The sequence below is a fragment of the Topomyia yanbarensis genome, chromosome 2 (genome assembly GCF_030247195.1).
Source record: "Topomyia yanbarensis strain Yona2022 chromosome 2, ASM3024719v1, whole genome shotgun sequence".
In the NCBI taxonomy this organism is placed as follows: Eukaryota; Metazoa; Arthropoda; class Insecta; order Diptera; family Culicidae; genus Topomyia; species Topomyia yanbarensis.
In genome coordinates, this window is record NC_080671.1 from 120,546,934 (window position 1) to 120,570,783 (window position 23,850).

Here is a 23,850-nt window from a genome sequence, read left to right on the forward strand (position 1 = left end):
CGAACAAGAAAATATCAGGCTGTACCATACATTCAAGTAATACAAGTCTGTTTATTGAAGATTTCCCTCATAATATGGGATAAGAGCAAAGACAACATATCAAGAAGACAGAGTTGCCAGTTCAGTTCAGAATCTGGAAACATTAACCGCAACACGTCTTTCGGGTAAAGGTGATACTTTCTATATCTACCTTTATATTGAGATCGCTATCTTCGTATAATAGACAAAACCTTTATTTCTCATTTACTATTGCAATTTCTGTTAAATGTACAGCGATTTTCAAAAGTTAACAAAGTTAAACATAAATCTCATCGAATTATTTTTCTATCCTTCATGAAACTGTCAATCAGGATTCTCACTCGAAATCAAATCAAATGACTGAATATCTAATCGAGTTTGATCAAATATAAAGTTTTTAGGCCAAATATATCCCACAAGATGCTAACGAGCAAAAAGGTGGATTCAAGGTTACATCAAGCATACTCCAGAATGAGCGAAGAAAAAGAAGAAGAAACAAATACAGCGGAGACCCGATTTTATTTTGAAATTTACGCGGTTTTCATTTACGCGGATTTTGAAATTTACGCGGTTTTCATTTACGCGGATTTTGAAATTTACGCGGTTTTCATTTACGCGGATTTTGAAATTTACGCGGTTTTCATTTACGCGGATTTTGAAATTTACGCGGTTTTCATTTACGCGGTTTTCATTTACGCGGTTCGTATCCCCCGCGTAAAAAAAACCTGAGTGTATCTCCATGCTCCTAAAATATCATTGGTGCGCATAAAACGGTGGAATCTGGAATTATATTTTTTACGCTTAAAGGTGGGACTGTGCTAGCATTCAGGTTCTTCGGAGACACTGTTAAAATAAGGCAATCCATTTTTTTTACAAATAAAAATGTTTTTGGAACAAAGCTTCTTAACCAATAGGCCCCGTGCGAATCTAAAAACTTTGATAAAAATTTAATATCTTTCTCTGGCGATTTTAGATCGCGATGTAGTTTTTAACAAAGTTGTACACAATGAAATTGTCCATCATATTCTCACTTTTGGTAATATTTGTATATCTAAAGTACTACCTAGGGGCAAAAATGTGAACCAATTTCATTGAAAAAAGTATTCAAACAAAAAAAACTTCAAAATAAAAAGTTGTTCTGGAGCCCCCGATAGAATATTTTAATTTTACCTTTAAATGGAAGGGAAAAGCGCATTCTATCACATGCTGAAGTTTTAGCGATGCCGATTTTTTCGAATAAAATTATTCTACCAAACACACCGTGACACGTGTAAGGTTGTCCAAAAAATCGTGGGTTCTGGGTTGGGTGATTGCTTAACGAGTAGTTACCTCAATGGTGTATTAGCTTTGAAGTGTCTGCATAAATACACCTAGCTGAATAGACCGATATTTTTAATACAACTCTCTTTAAATCCCATCTATAATTAGTAATACGAGAATAACAAAAAATGAAAGTCTACGTATACTTTTTCAAAGACACCCCCTCCCCGATCGTAGACAAACGTAGACTTTTACTAGACCCCCCCCCCCGTGTCCCTATGAGTCTAGGTGGTTTATGAACGGCCCCTAAGTTTGAGATTACAGAAACTGAGAGTTCTGGATTCATATGGGTGATTCGATATTTCCAATGATATTTTAGAACATTTGACGAATAACAAAAATCACCAAAAAAAAGTTATGTTGAAAATGTTCAACTTAGTTTTTTTACAAAATACAAAACATGCATTGCTGGAAAGTTTTTAAACTACTTTATTTAATAATTATTAAGTTTTCAAATAAAAAATGTTAACGTATTCGACAAATATCTGTAGTTTCTCAAATTCAATAACTTCTTGGAACATTTAAAGAATTGAAAAAATTTCAGAAAAAAGTTATAATGAAAAAAATATTTTTGGGTGCCTTCCACGAACAATGCGCTTTATCTCAACACCATTACATTTTGGAGTTTGCATGTTTAGCAAGTTTTTTCGTACAACTTTGTCATTGACATCATGACTCTATCTCAAAAGTTCGTAGAAATTCATTTACTATCTCATTTTTAGGTGGATTAATCACAATTCAGTCTACATCAAAAGAAGGGGGCGTACACTTAAAAAAAGTAGTCCTAACATACCAAATCAACTAAAATCAACTCCTAGAGCACAATTAATCAAGCGCACGTTTTGGTACCCACTGTGCGTTGGTTAGAGCGGCATCTGCCATCTTTGTTCAACACATTGAGTCAAATGGTAGCGTAACAATAGGGGCATCCAATTCGAGTTTCATTACGCTCAAACACAAGAATTTCATCGTTTTCAGCGAATTTATGTTATTATCTTGGTTCTTAACAACGAAGCAATGCTGTTGATGCTGATGTTGATTTGTGATGTTGAATTGTACGCATTACATGGATTATTTGCCTAGTAAGTAATGCATTAGTGAGGCACCCTCCTTAATATGGTGAAAATAGGCACATCACCCTATATTAAACCCAAACCTTCGGCCCGGAGAAGATTCATGCATTTTCTATATAAACCTACATCACTCATCCCAAAACATACCGGCGCAAAACGAAAACTGAGCCTTCGCGTGAGAGGAAATTACCTACCCACTGCATTCAGTTGCAGCCAAAAGGAACGGGCGAACAATCAAATTGCAATCACAGCACGGCATGCCGCGGCAGTCAGTAACAGGTGATTGCTTCGGAGGCACCGAATGAGAGAATAAAACGTAGGCGAATTCAAAGCTCTCGGTTTTTTACGGAACATACAGGAAGCCGTCGACCGAGAGAATGAGAATCTAATATCCTTATGGTCTGTACATAGCTTCAAACTAGCACTCAAAGTAGTACTCCGTTGGATGGCAAAGCATATGGATGTACCTATTCAGCTTTGCATAAGATTGCAAAGTAGTCAGAGCGAAACCTATGTAGTACTCTGTTGCTAAATGAGCACAACAGTAGTTTGAAGAAAAAAACCCAACTTCTTTAGCATTATTTTTAAATATTTCTGTAAAGGTGTGACGTATGTGGAATTCTTATGTAGGATTTATTTCACAAAATACCACATTTTACCAAATTGCAAATGTATGCATGTAAGTGTTAAACTAGATAAAGTGTCACTAAATGGTTTGATAATTTTCCAGCAACTCTCAGTTTAGGTTACAAGATTAAAGTTAAACTGTGTTTTCGCCAAGTATATTAAATCGCAAATATGAATTTTTGAATAATTCAAACAACCTGAAAAGGTGTAGGTTTAAAATTAAACCTGGTGGACTTGAAATATTTCTCTTTCTTTTATAAAATTTCTATATATTTTCAATATTGATGTCCAAAAAACACGAAATACCACTGGCGAATTGCACTTTTTCAGGATTTTTTGCGAATTGCTAAAAACACATTAAAAGAAAATATAATAAAATATATTAAGCCAGATAATCTACACAGTAAATTTATTTCCATCTAACGGACAAAACCCGAACTGCAGCACTACAATGCAATCAGCCGCCTGCAAGTGCGGCCATCCTTCAAAACTCGTAACACCCGAATCCACCATTATCCCATCCTTGTTCGGGATCATCGCAAACTGCCATGTACACCAGTGTAGCATAATTGGGGATTATTTTCGTGGCAACGTACGTCCTACGATCGTTGGACCAACGAAACACGTCCTTCTGATCTTCGGTCAGCGTTTCGCCTGGCTCACCCTACGAAGTGCATGCAGCAAAGGGAAAATAGAAAACACTTTTCATTCGTTAGCAAAACGTGGAACTAATACTTTTTTTATTTTTTTATTTGGTTTGATTAATTGTTTTAAGCCAGTCTAAGAGCTCCTTAACTTCGCCTTGGATAGTTTAGGTTAAAATTCACTCTAGCAAGAATGCAGATTGTTGCCACATAAACGTCGCGACTATTGAAATAATTGGAACTATTCATACCCAACCACCAAACTTCCCTACGTTAAAAAAAATCTAACCCAACACTTACCACTTGTACGTAGTGCTGCTGATTCCGGATGGAAGCATCCAGTACCTTGAGGAAGTAGCGAAAAAAGTTATTCCGGTAGCTTTTGGACGAGTGGGTGGCGTTGCCGAGAATGCAGCAGCGTGAGATATACTTGGCGGCTATTTGACGATCTGTGAACAAACAAGGCCACCACAACGAGTAGCGTGGAAGAAGGTAAGCATTCTGGAGAAGAATTTGCTTCCGAACCACTCGAGTCGGATTTTGCTATCCAAGTGCTTACCGTTGGGTGATAATAGTTTCGGCATCAGGTGCTTAGCTATTTGCAAGTACTGGGCAAATTGCTCGTCCAGAATATCTATCCGGAATTCTCCACCGGCCGGAATGGATACATTGGACACATGGGAGTGATGTGAAACATTCGAGGTGTGCAAAATATCCGAGGTATGCGAAATGTTCGAGGTATGCGAAATATGCGAGGCGTCCCTGGAGGTATCCATCGTATGACAAGTTCTAATCAAAAACGTGGATTACTGTGATCATTATTTCGTGTGGTATCCATGCTGTGGATGTCTCCGTGGTGTTCTCGTGTTTGCCGTTGTAGCACGGTTTAAACGAGTCATTCACGATAGATCGGTCGTACGACTTGTAGTACGATAAGTCGTACATTTACGATTTAATTCACACCTACGAACAATTCGCCACACACAATGGTATCTGCAGTAAGGGACATGGGAAGACTTGAACTCCATAAATCTCTAAAAAAGCCTTCAATCCCTCAAAAGTTATTGAGATATAATATGCAAAGTTATTGTGCGTCTTCACGATTTTTTGTAGATTTTTAATTTCATTTTTGAAAAGTTACAACAGTTTTTCTGTGATCGTTTTTTTGTCAAGTCTCCCCACTGCGGGGAGACTTGACCAAGGCGTGGGGAGACTTGACCAAGAGAATTTTGAAAAATCATAACAAAAAATAATGTCATAAAACATACTGTTATTTTTTTCCATATTGTTGAGGTCCTTAGGTAGCAGTAAAAAATATAAAACGGTTGCATTCGATAAATTTCGATTTTTTTAATACATTTCTTTTTAAGGATTACCTGTACTGCTTGCATTGCGTGTTCACACGTCACAAAATCAGTCCTACTGTTGCTAACTTGTTTATTAAAACTAAAATATAAAGACTTATGTTTGAGGTGGATTTTTTTTATGGAGTGATTAACATTAACAGTAGATACCAAAGCATAATAAATATCAGGAATTTTGCATCTTTCTTCAGCTAATTGCCACTTGGTCAAGTCTCCCCATAAAATCTTGGTCAAGTCTCCCCAACATTAGTTATTACGTTCAATGTCATTCAAATTCTAATACTAACTATTCCAATTTATGTATAATCATTTCACTGCTTCACAAGGATTAAGATGGTTTATTAGTGCATTAATAGTCATTAGTAGTCGAGTAGATATATCCATACAAAGTTTGAAAAAAACTTAGATCATTTAATGCAAATTTATTAATCACGTAATGTTTTCTGTAAAGAAATGATTTTTCATTTCAAACTTTTAAAATTACCTTAAGGGATCGCTACAAGTATAAAAATATTTTTGAAAAAAATTTAAGGATCGAATAGAAGACGCCATAGCCAAAAATAGAATTTTGCGCTTGGTCAAGTCTCCCCATGTTCCCCTACGATAAATCTCCAACCAGTTTGACGTTATTCTTTTCCCCTATAGAAAAGTAATGCAATCACTCTAAAAATCGACCCATTAACCAAGACCCGGCGGGCCGAGTCTCATATACCACTTGACTAAGTTGGTCGAGTTCGGCAAACGATTTGTACATTTCAATGAAATTCTAACCAAATAGTGTAAATTTACATCTCCTGACCCTGACATATACGAGCATAAAAATAGCTTAATTTTACGTTTGATTTTAATTTTACAAGACGTTGAATTTCGTAAATCACGTAGTTTTACTCCACGGAATCTGGTCTCGTGAATTACGGTTTGTTAAACTGTGTCATGTTTGCAATTACGTCAACGGTAAAATTCATATTTTTGGTGTGAAGGTATGTAATCCTTTAAAGAGGTTGTACGAAGCATGAAACCCGATGATGAACAGTTTTGTCAAAGTTTAGAAATCTATCACTGCGCAAAACATTGCATTTTCTTTTAGAAGTAAAATTATTGTGGAAACGTTTTTGAACAGGTGATGTGCTAATCGATGCCGATGTACAAATTACTTTGGAATTCCATGCGGCACTAATGAGCACGCAGAAATGTACACTCAAGTATCACGGAATAATGATTGTTTAGAAGTGTGGTGTCTTTGGCAAAGCATTTTAAAATTCGTGAGGAGATCCAGAGCTGCAGATTTATTTCGAGGTGGCGCTAGTTAGCAACCAAGGTTCCAATCCATGACAAATTTGTAAACAATTATACGGGTAGTATTTCGGCAAAGAGCTTCTAAGGGTTAAATACTGTGAGTTACAGAAAAACTAAATATGTGGAAGCTGTCCATCAATGTCAGCTTAGATATGCAATGTAGTGTCGGTAGTGATTGTTCCAACCGACTAAGACTTACATTACGGACTACCTATTCCGGTGGTAAGAACCAACCAAACAAAACCCGTACTATGGTTAAAATTGTTGAGCAAATATTCTCAATTGGGTCATTAAATGAGAGAAAAAATCTTTTTTGCCTTTTTCAATAGAAAGGTATTGCAATTGCTCTGAAAACCGACTTTTTAACGGAGGCCCGGCGGGCCGAGCGACATATACCATTCGATTCAGTTCGTCGAGTTCGGCAAATGTCTGTGTGTATGTATGTGTGTGTATGTATGTGCGTCTGTGTGTGTACGCGAACACAATCTCACTCACTTTTCTCAGAGACGACTGAACCGATTTTCACAGACTTAGTCCCAAATGAAAGGTACAACGTTCCCATAGGCTGCTATTGAATTTCTAATGGATCCGACTTCCGGTTCCGAAATTACAGGGTGATGAGTACGATCACGTAGAAAATGTCGATTTTAATAAATTCTGCAGTGAATGTATAATGGTGACAATGTTTTTAAAATGTGACCACAACTGCTTCGATTTGTAGTACTAGGTCACTAACAGCCATTCAAGGTCTCTTTGGTCACATTGGCCACCATCATCAGTTCCGGAAGCCCCGGCGGAAGTATCCAAATTCAGAATAACAGTCACATCGGTTTCTCGGAGATGGCTAGACCGAATCAACCAAACTTAGTCTCAAATCAAAAATGTTGCGTCCCCGTAAATGGTTATTAAATTTTATCCCTAACCGACTTCCGGTTCCGGAGTTACGGGTTGTGTCGTGCGATCACATACCAAATTGTGATTAAGACCGATACTCCGATGAAAGCAAACAAGGTAAATTCACGATTTTCACAAACTTAGTCCCAAATGATAGCTATAATATCCCCACAGATGTCTATAAAATTTCACACGGATCGCTTATATGGTTCTGGAAATATAGACTGGTCACATATGAAATTCCCATATAAGCCGGAAATCAAAATTTTTTTCAAACGGGGGACCCCATGAAATTTCAGAAATCGAATTCATATTTTTGATGCCAAACATCTTTAAAATGCATGAAACGTCGAGATTTTATGTTATCACGAAAAAATTTTTTTTATAAAAATCGATTTTTTGGGACTTTGACGATTTCGCACCTTTTTGCCTTTCTCGATAGAAAGGTATTGCAATTGTTTCAGTTCAATGTTACCGTGGCTCTTTTTTCGTTTACAAAATTTTAGAACTCGAATAATGATTTCTTTTCTTGTATATCTGTCATGTCTTGTATAATAATAAAATGTAATATATGCATTGGAAAGCTTTTAATGAATATAAACAACGCATACATTCTCGTGTTCATGATTGGGAAAGGCACAATTGCACCGCTAGATGGATTAAAACAGGTTTTTTCGTTTGACATCAAAACATTCAGTTGAACTCAATATTTTATTGCGAATTATTGAGATCCAGAATTATTTTTGTATTGTTGAGGTTAGATTGGTTGTTTTAGATATAGAAAATATTTATCTAAAAATTGGATTTATCGGTGGATAACCCAGCCCGGGGACAACTTAACAGCTCCCATATATTGAATTCATAAGCAAATTTTGTGGTGATTTGGGGATGTCATGGCAGCTCGAATGGAGCAAAATTTGAAAAAGGCGCATCCCATTTATTATTTTCCATATCTGTAAAAAATAAACAATTTAAAGATTTCTATCATCTAATTTATTTCGCTGTTCAAATTAGAAGCTGTTTTTTAATTCCGCCATACCTAACCAGAAACATAGATTTCATTGTGAATTTAAAAAATCCAAAATAAAATAAATTCAATTTTTGGAAATACAAGAAGACGACTTTCAAAATCAAACCACTTCCACTTATATTGGAATTTCCGAAAATCTTTCGGATCGAATCAACATTTCCCCAGGTATGAAATTCTCCGGTAGATGCCGTTTCGTTAGGTTTCTATCAGACTGGAGTAAAATGCCAGAATAATTCTGAAGGAATCCGTACTAAAACCGTCGCAAAATCTACCGGACAGAATAATTGCAAAAGTCTAACAAAACTCTGGCAGGAGTTGAATAAAATTGTACATTCCTGGCAGCATTCTTGCTGAAACCGAGTACTACCGGTTTGCTGCCAGAATTCTAATAAAAGCATACAAATTCTATTCAAAACCAATTTTTTGCTTATTTTCCCGATCAAAATACTAGAATTTTTGACGTGCTTAATGAACTTGAAACAAGATATCGTAGGTTCACGAATTGTTAAGCTTGGTGATTTACTTTCATTGGCCAAAATGTTTTTCATTTATATTTCTCGAGAAAAAAGCCCAAATGATTTACCGACTACAAACTACACAACAAGAAAACCAAAGCATTTTTAGAAAAGAAGCGGGCCGATTGCTAAAAACAACGACTTCCAGCTAAATTAATAATAAGATTTATGTAACTTTGCTGACGGTTTCCAATTAGGGATAAATTTATTCTCTAATAATAGTTTTCTTTAGCCACATTTTGGAATACGCTTTTTCTAAATGTTGTTCTAGCCGCATCAGCACCGGTGCGTAAGCAAATGCGTGTGTATTTTGATTACGCTAAACGATAACATTTTATTTAGACACCCGTTTTCGCACTGGTCGTTGGTAAATAGGTTGCCAAAATAATAATCTGTTTTTACACCGGTAGTTGTTATTATAGTTACGTAACACTTTTTTGCAATCATGAAATAAAATAATCGTTTTTTCAATGATATGGACTTTATTCAGTGAAAAAATATTGCTAGAAAGAAAATACATTTATTTATTGAATTTAATAAAACCATTTCAGTAACAAACATCGTTCTCTTTTCTAAAAATATTTTATTGCAATGATTGTAAAATTATTCAAACTGGAAATGTTTATTGAGATTAAAAGTTAATTATTGTTTCAATGAAAAAAATGCTCATACTATCAATTTTGCCGTTTGGAGCAATAAACATTGTATTATTGAATTGAATAAGACATTTTTTTGTTCAAATATGCTAAAATTCTCTATGTAATAAAAATTATAAGAAATGTTATGGGTTCGGAACGGACAATGAATTCTAATAACTAATGTTTACCCAGAAGTTATTGTCTGAAGCACATACTACGGCCGCTCTTAATCAGGAGTGTAATGAAAAGGATCTCATGCTAGATATTACAAACAAACTTGCGGAGAAGGAACCTTTACGACCATTCAACGATTGTTTTGCGGAAACAGTTTATACGAACGATCAGTTTCGAATACGCTTTCGTTTTTATGTATTTCGAAGCCTTTAAAGAGGAGCTAATACTATATTGAAAAGCCAGAGAAAGTTGGGTTTTACCAAATTATACGGAAGCCATCTGACGTACGTCCTTCAGACGCTGCAGTCAAATATATTCGGATGGGAGAAAAATTGCACGTTAATGTATGTGAGAATACCCCAGGTAATAGACGTTTACACTGATTTTTACATAAATTTTGTAGCCCAAATGTCCGTCAGCTGTGGTCATATTGTAGACAGCATATCCGGGTAAATATATCTGGGTTTTAAGTATATTCAAAGGTAATTTTAAATCGCAGAATAGTGGGCTTATTCATGAATACTTGGTACGCTGGACTGTAACCATTCGAAATGAAAACATTACTGTACAACTTGGGCAAAACAGTATACAGTAAAACAAAAAATAGTATTTTATGTGTGGCTTCAATAATAATATTAACTTGCGTAAAATGCGTTGTTTTCCTAGGTTGATACACGGAGCACGTTGTTATAGTAATCATATCTCATCTAACTAACCTAGAACTAGAATCAGGAATCAGTAGCGACTGGTTCAAATAGCACGTTGCCCATGTTGATCGGAGATTTGTGCTTAAAAGACAATTATCAAAATTCACGTTGAGAGGAAGTTCCAAACCAATATTCACCAAACACATCTAGTGCTCGTGAACAAAAGGAGTATCGTCAACTCTTTCGTGACTGCTGTGAATTGCGCTGAACCAACAATAGTTTCTCCGGAATTTTCCCTCAATGTGGATTTTGACCCATACCAAAAGCAATTTTACTTTTGCTATTAATAAATGATCTTCTTTGTTTCTGGCTCCCATAATTTTTGTTGTAATTTTGAGTGACTTCAACCGAGTTACACAATAAATTAATATGGAGTGAATTGAAAACCCACTGTTTCGTGGCTTATAGCACTTTATTCTTGATACTATTCCATGTAATTTATTTTACATTGTTACAAAAAAAAGTATAATAAACTGAATACAGTGTCTTGTTTCGACGATTGAAATATTTCGCCATGATATTAACTACACACTTAATTTGAATTACTGGGTACAGTAAAATTTTGCTGGGGTTTTGAACAGCAAACCGTTCGGTAATCAATTCAGTAAAACAATTCGGTTACCGACCTCTCCGCAATCCGTTCCATCCAAACGTCAAAAATACTGGTCAGTCAGCAGTTTTCTCTGAAAATGGCGACTTGGCAGATGATTTGATGTACCTGTTTTGTAAGTTTTTAACGAGGTTCGGTAATGTTGGTACAATTTTGCCGAACAATCAGTCAGTATTTTACTGGATAATTTTAATGTACCGAAAAGAACAGAAGTTCTGATAAATTCAGTTAAAATATTGCGGGTTTCAGCAAATTATTCGCAAAATTACTGAAAATCGTTAAAAAATGAAAACTTTACTGCAAAACTTTAAACAATTTGCTGAGAGCTCAGTAAAAATTTCACTTTACTGTGCAAGTCGTCAAAAGAAATTACTGAACAACTTTTGGCTGGCTTAGTGTGATAACTAATACATTTCTTGCATGTTCTCCGAAAGAAGAATATTCGTTTACTTAGCACGATAGGTAGCCATCTGACTGACTGTAGATTTGGGTTCACTCTGTGCGAGCCTTTATAACATAAACAAGGCTTTTGGCAACAAGTAGCCGCTAGCCGGCGCTACTATCGGCCAATAGGCTTCCAGTAATCGATATATGAACTTTGCGTGCACCTATGGATAAAGTAAAGTTCAATCGGAAATTCTGGTTGGTTCTAATTCGTATTCGTAATTCGTATTCTGGCCGATTTCCCGAAAAAGCTTAACTGTGTAGTATTCCGGCGCCAATAACATAACTAATTCTAATTACAATCGGTTGTATCGCTGGAGCTGAAATACTAACTACATCTATTTCAAGAAATAAACATTAAGGGCGTACCCTGGAGCAAATTGGTACACACGAATTTGTGGCAAGTTAATACAGATATATATTAACTGAATTCAACATTTTATCGTCGATACGGTAATTCCAAAGATGGAATCAAATAATGAGTTATTGCTTAAAAATTATAAATTTGATTCCAATTTATCAGTATGGCAAATGACACAACACGGAATCTTGCTTTCAAACAACGGTCCTGCGGGGTAGTGCCAAATTTTGCTGCTTACCAAATTGGTCATCAAATCCACATCCATGTATCCACAGTTTGCATAAAATTGTCGGAGTAAGTCAAAAACTATTGCAACGAATTAACAGCTATCCTAGAATTATAGGACATTTCCACATTGTTCGACGCGGAATACTTCTAGTAAATTTATAATAAACGTCTTGAAACAAGCAATTTCATTGTCCAACAATAAATTATAAAGTTAATTAACATTTCGTGTTACTGTTTCTAAGAACAATATTAGAAATGTTAAAATGTATTAAAAATATCATTTTTATAAGTTAAGTACAACCACCCAACCCCGTCTACTCCCGCCCTCCCCTTATTTACAGACTAAGTGAATTGAATTCCAAGTGCATTCACGTTCATGCATTTCACTATACTGTCTATGATCGCAAGTCAGTCCCATGAAGATAGGAAATCCCATAGAAAACGGGGCAAATAAGCGATCTTGGGTAGTATACAGTCGTGATTCGCTGGTTGGGCCACAGCGTCGTCCAACTAACGAATTTGATTCACTAGTTGGACCGACTGACAAATGTCAAAAACTCTCCAAAGAAGATGTTGGCAGTGTAAATGCATCTGTTCTTATCTCTAAATATTGTCAGATTGATTGTCAAAGTAAATTTGGCACGAGATTTTGACGTTCAGATGCTTTTTAGTTGGACAATGGTCCAACTAGCGGAGGTCCAACTATAAAGCGGTCCAGTTAAAAAGTGTCCAACCAGCGAATCACGACTGTACACCACAACACAATATTATCCCTCGAAAATATGATGAACCACCGGATGAAATGGGATGGTGATGATGTAACAGGTGTGATCTGTGTCCTGCCATGCGTACCTATTAGCAATTAAATCCAGCGTTTTTGAACTAAGCGCTGCAGAGTGTGTGATAAACTATTATCGTTGTGATCTTCTTTTTACTACTGGTCCTGAATTAAAAACTTTGCGCGAGAAAAATACACGCATTTTCTTTCTTCTCGAATCTTAGTTTCCACAGTCCCCACAATCATCACCATTTGTTCGCAGCGAAGTTTCGATTTTCGTTGGACACTATCATTAGCTTTCGTATTGGCCTCCACATATAAAAAATTTCGGGCTTTTACAAGCTTCAAAGCCAATGAAATTCCGCTTCCTGCTAGCCTCCCATCAATCGGATCCTGGGACACATCATGCCCAGCTTGACATAATGCTACATCTTCCAGTTCAATCCAAGCTGCTTAGATGTACTAATTTTTACTTCAACGCAGAAAACATACAGCATAATCAAAACTGTGGGTAATTGAATACAAACAAATACTGTTCATTGTATCAAACGACAAAATAATTGGTGTGCAGCGAGGCTTGAAAGTATATTTTCATTAAAGTTACAATAAACTTTTAATTTCAATAATTGTTTTAATTTCTGTAAACTTTAAAAAAATGTTATTGAATTCAATCAAATAATTTATTGTCTCACAACCGATAGTTTTATTTATTGAGCTCAATCCATAATTTTATTTAAAATAAAAATCTTTTACGAGTCGAATCAAAATTCACGCAGAACACTTCTGCATAACATTTATCGCGAGATCCTATTTTTTACATTTTCCTTTGTTTTGCCTCCTTTCTGCGAATAGCAACGTTGGCGTCAGTTGGAAGAAGTTACCAAATATTGTTTGTGGCACTAAAAACTGGATTCTAACAGCACTGCGCACTTAAGCGGCCCTTACACGTTCAATATTTTTGTCAATACCAGTATTGACGGTATTGTTACAATATTTCAGTCCCGTTTGAAATCCACATCGTCAATAAAAAATTTTCCATTGCACGTGCAATACTTTTGTCAATACTCTCTAGTATTGACAAAAATATTGAACGTGTAAGGGCCGCTTTACTATTCTTCTATTAAATTCTTCTCATAGACTGGTTAGTTCGACTGGTCTGTCTATAGCGGCCCTTACACGTTCAATATTTTTGTCAATACTAGAGAGTATTGACAAAAGTATTGTACGTGTAATGGAAAAAAAATTATTGACGATGTGGATTTCAAACGAGACTGAAAAGCGGCCCTTACACGTTCAATATTTTTGTCAATACTAGAGAGTATTGACAAAAGTATTGTACGTGTAATGGAAAAAAGTTGTATTGACCATCTCTATCACTTGAAATACATGTGTTTTGACAGCTCGCAGTTTTCAGTAGCAGTTTGATCACTCGCACTTTGAAAGTGCGAAGTCCAGGTTGGTGGGAAGTGCGCAATATAGACACTCGCTGTAAACCGAAACGATAAGTTTCCATTTCCCAACCTGTTTACCAACCGCCGGTGCGGTGTCGTGTTATGATGACGGTTAGTAAATAGCTTATACCCACGCCCGGTGCTGATAGTCTAACACAGGTAACGAAACACGATTTTCTCTTGAAACTTTTTCGTTTCGTTGTTCGTGGTACTCATACAGAGAAGGCATATTAGCGCCACCATCAAATCGGTGGTACACTGAAACAAGCACTATCTGTCAAGTTATCCCTGGGTTGGGATAACCTCTACTGCCAACACCTGCACTGTTTAATCCAGTGATTTTTGCCCATCATCGTGTGTTCTATCGAAATTACAATATCTGAATTTCATTTTAGTATAAATTGAACCCGGAAGAACGAATTTTTAGTGATGTAACAAGAAATTTACCATCTGGATATTTTTCAGAGGTAGGAAACATATTTTCTTCATCAATATTATTTTTCATTAGAAGAAATAACATGTAATTATAATATTGATTGAATTTATAAAATTCAGAATTTACTTTCCAATGTGTTTTGACAGACGAAAATAAAAACATCATCATTGCACTCCCGTGCCATCTGGCGGTCGACATCTAGCGTTAGATCACAAATATTATTCAAATGCAAATCCGAAGCTCCAAATAGTAGATACAGAACACTAGATTAGGATTGTCGTTGGCATCAGTGGTTGGAACATCATTGTTTTGATTCCGGGATATACCTGTCAAATGGGCCAAATAAAAAAAAGCAAAAAAATAATCCTCTATCGTTGTTTCATAGCGACCAATCATTTTTGTTTCTTTTCGCCAGCAAAGCAATGGCCATTCTCGGTTGATGTATTTTCACTAATTAGAATGTACAAATTGTCTAAATCTGTACTGAATTTTAATGAATTTTCATTTCCTTGTGCGGTATATACAAACTCTTCCATCTCATAACAATAACAGTCGAAAATGTACACCGAGAAAATTGAATATATTGATTTCACACATATTTTTTTTGCAACTTGTAGTAGCAAATAAAAATTACCTGTCACGCATAGATATCATGTGAGCACTAATGAAATTATAATAGTATGCCACATAGAAATTTGTTTCATAGCAGATATCACGTAATTTTTCTGTTTGCCTCTCGTTTATTCTGCTGTATATTTTATGCATTGGACGTTTTCGATCATGAATTCATAAAAATCACAGAAAAATAAACGAGACTGAATTGAAGAAAGGCAAACTCTGCCTTTTACTAATTCGAAGTTCAACTAAACGGTTTGTGGTTACAAGCAGGCCATATTTTTCTGCGTGTACCAAAAGTGCGGACCAAAGACTTTTACTAGAGAGACTTTCGATAACTTGACAGATATATACCGAAAGCAAAACAAACATGTTCCGAGGCGAAAACAATGGGAACACCAGCGACAATCCTTATCTAGTGTTCTGTATCTACTGAATTTACTGAACTACCAATTTTTGACAGATCAGTATAAAATCCCATTACCGAACGTTATGTACTTAATTTATTTGCCGAACTCGTTACGGGACGTTCAGCCGTTGAAAGTTTGGTAAAAAATTTCTGAGTGTGTGGGATTTCGAAGTAAAGGGAACAAAGAGACCACTATTAGCAACAAATTAATTTTTATTTTTATAATATTCATATATAAATTATCATATCCACTTTTTTGTTCATTTATTATTTGCATCCACTTTTCACTTACTTATATGGGATCAGTGTTTGTCAGTGATTTGTTTTTCTTTTCTTGCTTTGTGTGTTTCCGAGAGACTTCTATCCATTTGTATTAGTTTCTTTTCCTCTAGCGTTCGTATATTACTTGCGTTTTTTTTGTTTTCTTTCCTGGTATGATCTGAAATAGATTTTGCCTTCGAAAATATGTAGACTTAAAATACATGTTTTGGATGTAGTTGATTTTACTACAAAGCCTTTCCTTAGTGATGCCGCGTCTCAATACAATAAATATATGGAATTCATAATTTGGATCGAGTAATCAAATAATCCCGTGTGAAAGTGTGAATATGCTTTCTCGTCTTTATTTTGCTTCGTTTCGTGAGTATACCGAAAATGTATAAACTAAATACATTCCCTCTACACGAATTACGAAAGTGACTCTTTTCATCAATAAGCTGTTGTTATTCTTTTCGTTTAGTTTCCATTCTCGCTATTACTATTTAATTACATTGTATTTTAAAATCACAGATATCATAAATATTATTCCACAATCATAATCAATGTTTAATAATTTAATCATAAATGAAAACAAATAAAAATTCGATTTCAAATCTAGGTTTAATAAACAACTTATAATTAAAAAAAAGAAAAAATAATCTTAAAGCACTGCAAGCGCCCTGCAAACAAGAAAACTGAAACTTTTTTTATCTTGCATGCGAGTAGATTCCTGCACAAAAGGTGAGTGTGTCTAGGCTAACGAGTTCTCATTTTTCACCCTTTTACAGTCGGCACCAGATTCATTCGGCTAATACACTCCAAACCTTTGTGAAGGTACCTTCTTTTTTTTTTCTTAAAAAGAAAAGTTAATTCCAACATCGTTCTCATGAATCGTTCCTTTGGAAGCAAATGTGACACTTGCGGTGTTCCACCTTAGGGCAACAATCGCCGTGTCGTTCGTGTTGTAAGGCCCGAAGAATTTTCCAATATGAAATATATTGTTTTATTACTCGTATACAGAGGGAATTTGAGTATACTTTTTAAATGTATTGCGGCTGTGCTGAATGGAACACCCAAGTGACCTATCGTCGGTACAATTCACATGATCGATATTTGACTTGACAGAAAAAAGAATTGAAACTAAACATATTCAATCCTATTTAAAATCTTCTCGCCGTTGTTGTTTTAACGCGGATCTCTACAATGATGTCATTTCCAAAACTATGTCGGTTTGGCTGACGAAATTCGAACTTAAAAATGCTACTCAAATTGGATCCTTTATATGTTTGGTGAATGAGTTGTGTTCATTTTGGAATACATTGTGAATACGTGTTGGTTTTTTGTGTATGTGTGTGTGTATCAGTAGTTGCCGAAAAGTTTCAACTAAATACGTGATCTCCCTACAAATATTAAAGTTCTAAATCTTAAATTTACGTATGTTTTTTTTCCATCTTTCTCCTTTGTTACTGTTTTATCTTCGAGCCTAACCCTCACACTGTGGATTGTTTGCATCCAAATCGGTAATAAGCTGCTGTCCTCACGTAATAATATTACTGATGTACCGTCCGTCTATCTCGTACGCTTCCGATCAACACGCTGTGGTTGTCAATCTGTGACAATTCGTTCATTTAGTTTGCTTATGATTTCTATTCTGCGTTTGTTATAATTTTAATGCTTGATTTAATTTGAACCCTGAAATTTTGTACTTCCGAAAAGTGTGTTGTTTATTAGTGTAAATTTTGCTCACTTTTTTCTTACTTGTTTTGTTACTTTCAAGAGAATTTTGTACTTTATTCTTCGATTATGAATCAAAACTGCGTGAAGTTGTATTTATGCCCGTGGCTGTAGTTAAACTGGACCGACAAAAATATCATTACATGAGTTGTGGTAGATTTACGGTTAGCCCTTATGGAGTGCATTGTTTTTTTCCAGAATTGAGTAACACAATGACGGTGTAGGATTATGTCGAAACAATCGTCTGTTTTGTGTGGAGAAATTCTTACCTAAATGTAATTTTTCACATTTTTTCGTTTTCATCATCTTTTATGTCAAACTACATCGAAACATCTAAGGGTTAATTTTACTCTCAATTTTTTTCCTTCTGTTTTTGTTTTGTTTTGTTCTGTTTTGGATTACTCAGATACACACATCTTCATTATGATAGATTCTAATAATAGTTTTCATCCTTTAAACATATGATTCTTCATGTGGTATACCATTTTTTATCTTGAACTGGTAGTTTGTTTTTTTTTGTCTGATCGTATCTCTTGAATGTTTTTATTCTTCTTTGGGGAATTTTCACGCAATCTACTTGCAAACTGGTATGGTGCCCATCTTCTACGAAGGAGTTTTTTACTTTAAACGCTAAAATCTAATTTCGATATAAATATAAATTAAAATACTACTCCAAAATTGCGTTTTTTTTTCTTGTCATTACAATATGGTTCTGAACTTCATCATACTTTATGTGTTTTTATTTTCTTAGTGATTACGTCTAAAAGTAGATTTTTAGTAAGAACATTGCCAAAGTCTTACTTTAGTAATGATTAATTTTTAGAGTTAATTTTAGTTATCATGTAGAGATCGTATTGCTGACATTTTTTCCGTGTTTTCCATAGAACAGCTGAAGCGTTTTGGACGCCGAAGATGCTGTCGCTACATGACGGATGTATCTTCTGCATCTAAAACATTAACCCTCACGCGTACAGCTACATAGGTTGAGGAGTTTTCAGTTCGACTCCGAACTTTAAGATCAACAGTTCTGTCGCTGGTTTTGCTTTTGCACTCGCCCTCTCTTTGCGTCTATATATGTACAGTGTAACATTGACTTGCTGGTGTGTAAGCTACGTTTTCAACTACTGCCCGCTCACGGTAATAATATCTGAATGTTTTGTTTTGGTGTACTGACTATTTACACACGAAGTTTGAATTTGGTTTGTTGGTATGTAGGCAAATGAAATTAAATATTTCTGAAGTCGATTTGAAAGTGCGCAGGTTATGGTTCTCTTAACTATTAAATGGACGGCTAACACTTTTGTCTGTTTGTGATTGGTACAGTACAGTACAGTCTGGTCGGTCGGTCACTTTCACTCATCGCGACAGGCATACTTTGATTATACAGCTAAACAAACAAACAAAAAGTTAAGCAAAGCTAATAAATTTAAATGAGTTCCGCTTCCGATGCTACTATTGCATCAATTATTCTCACATTATTTATAAACTAAACTGTGGATCATTCGATGAGATCATTAATTAATCGTGGGGTCTAAAATACAAAATAAAGTCAAGTGGATGTAAGAAAACCATTATAAGTATAAAAAATTTGTTGTATTAAGATGCTGAAAAATACAATAACTGCTACTACGTTTTAATTGCCGCAAAGTTCTACTGTTGCGGTTTTGTTGGCTTTTTTTTTTTTTGAATGTGATATGAAAATTGAAAGATGTTCTATTGCGTATTAGTAACTACAATTTTAAAATGGAAAACTAGAGCTAGACAAAATATGACGATTGGGTATATTCTTTCACCAACCATGCTGCCAAATTTCGAGTGAAACGCCCGACTCCCAGCAAGAGGAAGGCATAAGATTCTTTCGATCATGCCCTTAGGAACCTGGCTCTAATTTTTCGTTTGCTTTAGAACCTATCCATCTTTCAATTTTAATATATTTTGTTTGATTTAGCCATTAGTTTGCCGAAATCGTATAATCAGGTTGATTTCGCTCGAAAATTCATTATATTAATTGCATGTTGGTTAGTATTATTTATAAAGTCGTAACCAGCATTAAAGACATTAATGGACAAAAGCGACTCATAGCAAAAATAATAGTTGGCAATCGAAGATATGATCAACATGGTGTATTCTTGTTTCAAATTATTTTACGGCACGATATGAATAGTTTCAGGTTAGAATTTGAAACCCTTCATACAATTTTTAAAGCTTTGGGTGATTCGCGATCGAACCTATTGGTAAGATGACTCCACATAATATGCAGTTCATACTGCACCATGTAGGATCGACCGAGGACTGAATGGCAGTTGCTCACAGAAAATCATGCTGTGTCAAGCCAATCTCTGACACAGTGGACGTTTGCTTCTTCGCAAGAGATTCAAAGGATAGTCACGTCCCTAATACCCATTTGGGGGTTTGCTTTGGGTGATAAGTATCCAACGTGTTTGGTATCTTCTAGTTGCTAAACAATATATGCTGGTAATGAAAATGTGATTAATGCTCTAATCGACAATGGTTAGAGTGGCACAAATTATCTCCAGCATAAACGTGTAACAACTATGCGTCTACCCTGCCTTGTGCAGGAAGAAAAACTTCAATAGCTTTGGCTCTAGAATCGTATTTCCACATATAGGCCTTTTATACCCCGTCTTCGTAACATTCAACAAAAATTGCATGACAAATCCATGTGAGATGCCTAGTTCGCGTAAACTAGCAAATAGTGCTGTTGACGCATTTCTTATACGCATGAGTAGATCAAATAAGTTACTTTCTAACTCAAAAAACTTTCACGTCAGTTTAATTAGAATTTCTTATGATGAATATTCGTCTGATAAACTTTCTTTTTGAGACACACTTTGCAGGTTGCACGGAGCCTTCACCGACGACTGCCCCTGAACTATTTTCAGGTAGTTCTATTTCTTAGGCACTTGCGCCTAGAATTGTGATAATCCGATTGATCAAATGGTCGCTTGAAAATTATTCTCCGTATCAGTTTCCAGAGAAAGATGGAATCCTTCCAGTGCTACTTCAAAGCGGATATGAACACTTCAACCTTTCTTGTAATCTTGCAACAGGATACATTTCCATTGCCGAGGCAGGAAATCATTTTATAATTAATTTCCAAAGGTGGCCACGAATGTAATGAGGAGACGAAGGGGCTTTAGACCGATGAGTCGGAACTCATTCCTTTTCAAATCTGTGGGACGTTTAATCGATCACGACATGGGCAAGCAAACTTGCATATCTGCGGGGAAGTCTACCCTGTTATACAATGTTTTTTATAACATTGAATAGGCTTTTACGCAAAAAGCAATCATGTTACGTGTTTTTCCTGACATTGAAGGTGCTTTCGACAGCATGTCTTTCGACTCAAGCTCAGTACCTCACGATATCTGCGCTCAACGTTAAAACAAATAAAGATAATCATGATCATCGACTTTGAATCACCAGCGACCATTATTGACACCAAGACGTGCAATGAATTGAAAAATCGAGGAACACAAATCCTCAACGTAGGGACACCGAAGAAGAGTGAAACCCATTCAAGGGATTTGCGTCTAATTATATTATCCTCTTCAGTACAATCTTCGAAGTCGAGATCAAAATTCCTGAGAAAGAAACTGGGATCTGGTACCATGTTTTGTTGCGCCTGCTATCGAAATTCAAGGACTGGAAGAATTCCCAAAGATTTCAGTTCAACCAGTCGTCCAAGAAGCTCGATGTCTTTCGATTTCTATGGAAACAGATAGGGAACACACAATTGAAGATTTGCTGGATACAAACATTATCACAAGTGGATGCCCCAATAATTTAGGTATCACCTCTAGTTCCAGTAAGGAAGCCCAACGGAAGAATCAGATTGTGTATTGACATATGAGCTGCCAACAAGTTAAATACTTTCCGATGTCAAATATCAACAATGCAATATCCGAAATTTAAGAGGTACATTAACAAACAGATTTAAAAATAGTTTCGCAGCCAAGAGTTTTATTATTATTATCACAACTTGGCTGCAAAATTTATCCACGATCGATTTTGAAGCAGCGTATTACCATTTTAAACTCGATGGAAACAGTAGAAACAATACCACTTTGTAGCCAGAAGAGGTGTGTACAGATTTTGTAGATAAATGTTCGGGGTAAAATCGGCTCCAGAGCTTTTTCAAAGTGGAATGAAGCACTTATCCTGAAAAATTACAAACTGACAATTTACATGGGTGATTGTCTAATCGATTGAGGAACATGATAAAACATTGCAAGAAGTTCTTCATCGGATTAAGATATTCAATATAAAATCAACAAGAAGTAGGGTCAGTCTATTTGCAACCATCAAACACATCGGTCACGATACTCAGTGTGCTCCTGCTTCTGTCCGAGCCAGTGCAAAGCAAACGAAAAAAAAAACAGTTACTTGTGCGCATTGTCTGAACAACAAAGGATACCGTTATTTTTACTCTCGCGTGACCTCTCATGATGACTGAGTCTCATCAACAAAACGTGATTATTCGGCCTAACACAGTGGCCATTGACTTCAGGTCTTTTCGCATAAGACCAAGTATTCGTGATGTGGAACATCTGCTGAAGGTGAAAATGCAGCTTCGGTTTTCGGAAGTCACCTCCATACAGCTTGAGCACGTCAGGCATGCGGTGCTGATAACCTTCAACAAATTCGCCCAGGCGAAAAGATTCATTGCGCAGAACAATTTAAAACACGTGCTTGTTTGTGACAACGCTGAAATCAAGATCCCTATATACATGGATAATGGAAATATAGAAGTTAAATTACACGATTTATCTCCACTTACTTGCAATGTGGCCATTAAAAGATTTATGTCGTATTTCGGAGCAGTGGAATCTATTACGGAGGACACATGGAGAAACTACTTCCCAGGTATTTCAAATGGTGTCTTTGTGGTGAGAATGCGGGTAGACCAACCCATTCCCTCTTACCTTACCCTGCAGTACAAAACAGAAGGGGGTGATACCATTACACAGCGAACTCTTTGTACATATCAAGGACAAACTAAAACGTGCCAATTCTGTGAACAAACGGCGCACTACGGACAATCCTGCCCAGAAACTGCTAAGGAAAGCTCAGTTGCAGAAAAAAATGCCAACACCCAAGCCCCAATATCTTTACCTGAACCACAATCGGTTGCCAAATTTGTGGCTGCAGTTAAGGCAATAATGACAACTGCAAACGCTGCGTTAAGTAATTCGAACGTATCAACTAATACCACCAGTGAAGAAGCTACCACCAAGGATGGAGTGTTCACATTCGTGACCCACAAGGGCAAGGAGCCAGGAAGAACATCTGATCGCGAGTATCAAGGCAGTAATCAAGATGATGATACGAACGTAAACGACAACGACAGAGACGTGGATAACCCTGAAGTTGACGAAAGAAGGAACATCTTCCCGACGCGAAAAAAGATCTCTGCTCGCAATAGCAAGTTGCGCGCACGGGATCTTACAGGCTCGAAATAAAATGTATTGTAATTTTTATTTTTTACATATTGTAAATATATAAAAGACCCATGGCTCCTCTAAGCTAACGCATTGAGCCGTGTCAAATAAACCAATAAAAAAAAAGAAGTAGGGTTCGCAGTACCGACCCTTTTTGGCGAGAACCGGTACTACGGTACTGAAGCCCTCAGTACCGGTAATACCGGTAAAGTACCGGTACTCGAATATTTTTTTAAAAAAAATCGAAAAAAGCTTCAAAGTGAAATTAAATGCTTAAACTGATGACCTTATCCTCAGATGATTGATTTGTGCTGATCAAAAAAACATGTTTATTGTTTTCAATTGCTTCGGTATGGCATGACTAAGCTGACCAACTCTGTCGAAAAAATCCGTACACCATGCGAACAATCTACCTGAGTGTGGTGAACGATTACGCTTTATTGCTGCAAGGTATCCGGATTTTTTCGTCAGAGTTGGTCAGCTTAGGCATGACTCATTTCAGCAGAAGATATTTTTCGCATACACAACCTTTTTTTATTTCGAAATCTAGGCCACTTTGAAATCAATAACTGCTAAGCGGTGCGACTTTCTTCGATTTCACAGATTGTAAATGTAAGAAAGCCTATTAACAACAGTAAATCAAAGCGATCTCCGAGCAGGCTGCTCGCATTTTCCCTCTTGCTTTTCTGTAAATTGGTTTCGATCTTTATGTCGTTTGCCCACTGTTCTCTAATGCATACCAACGCTCCTTGCTTTCCTGTAAA

General features: G+C 36.1%; 1 protein-coding gene across 1 annotated transcript; it reads right to left on the reverse strand.

Annotated features, from left to right (window-relative positions):
- Nucleotides 1-3,430: 3,430 nt before the first annotated feature.
- On the reverse strand, nt 3,431-4,475 carry LOC131686059 (uncharacterized). Its single transcript, XM_058970179.1, has 3 exons — nt 4,242-4,475; nt 3,983-4,131; nt 3,431-3,702 (listed from the first exon to the last, which is right to left on the reverse strand). The coding sequence occupies exons 1-3, from the start codon at nt 4,456-4,458 to the stop codon at nt 3,523-3,525; spliced, it is 546 nt and encodes a 181-aa protein (XP_058826162.1). The 5' UTR covers nt 4,459-4,475; the 3' UTR covers nt 3,431-3,522.
- Nucleotides 4,476-23,850: the final 19,375 nt, after the last annotated feature.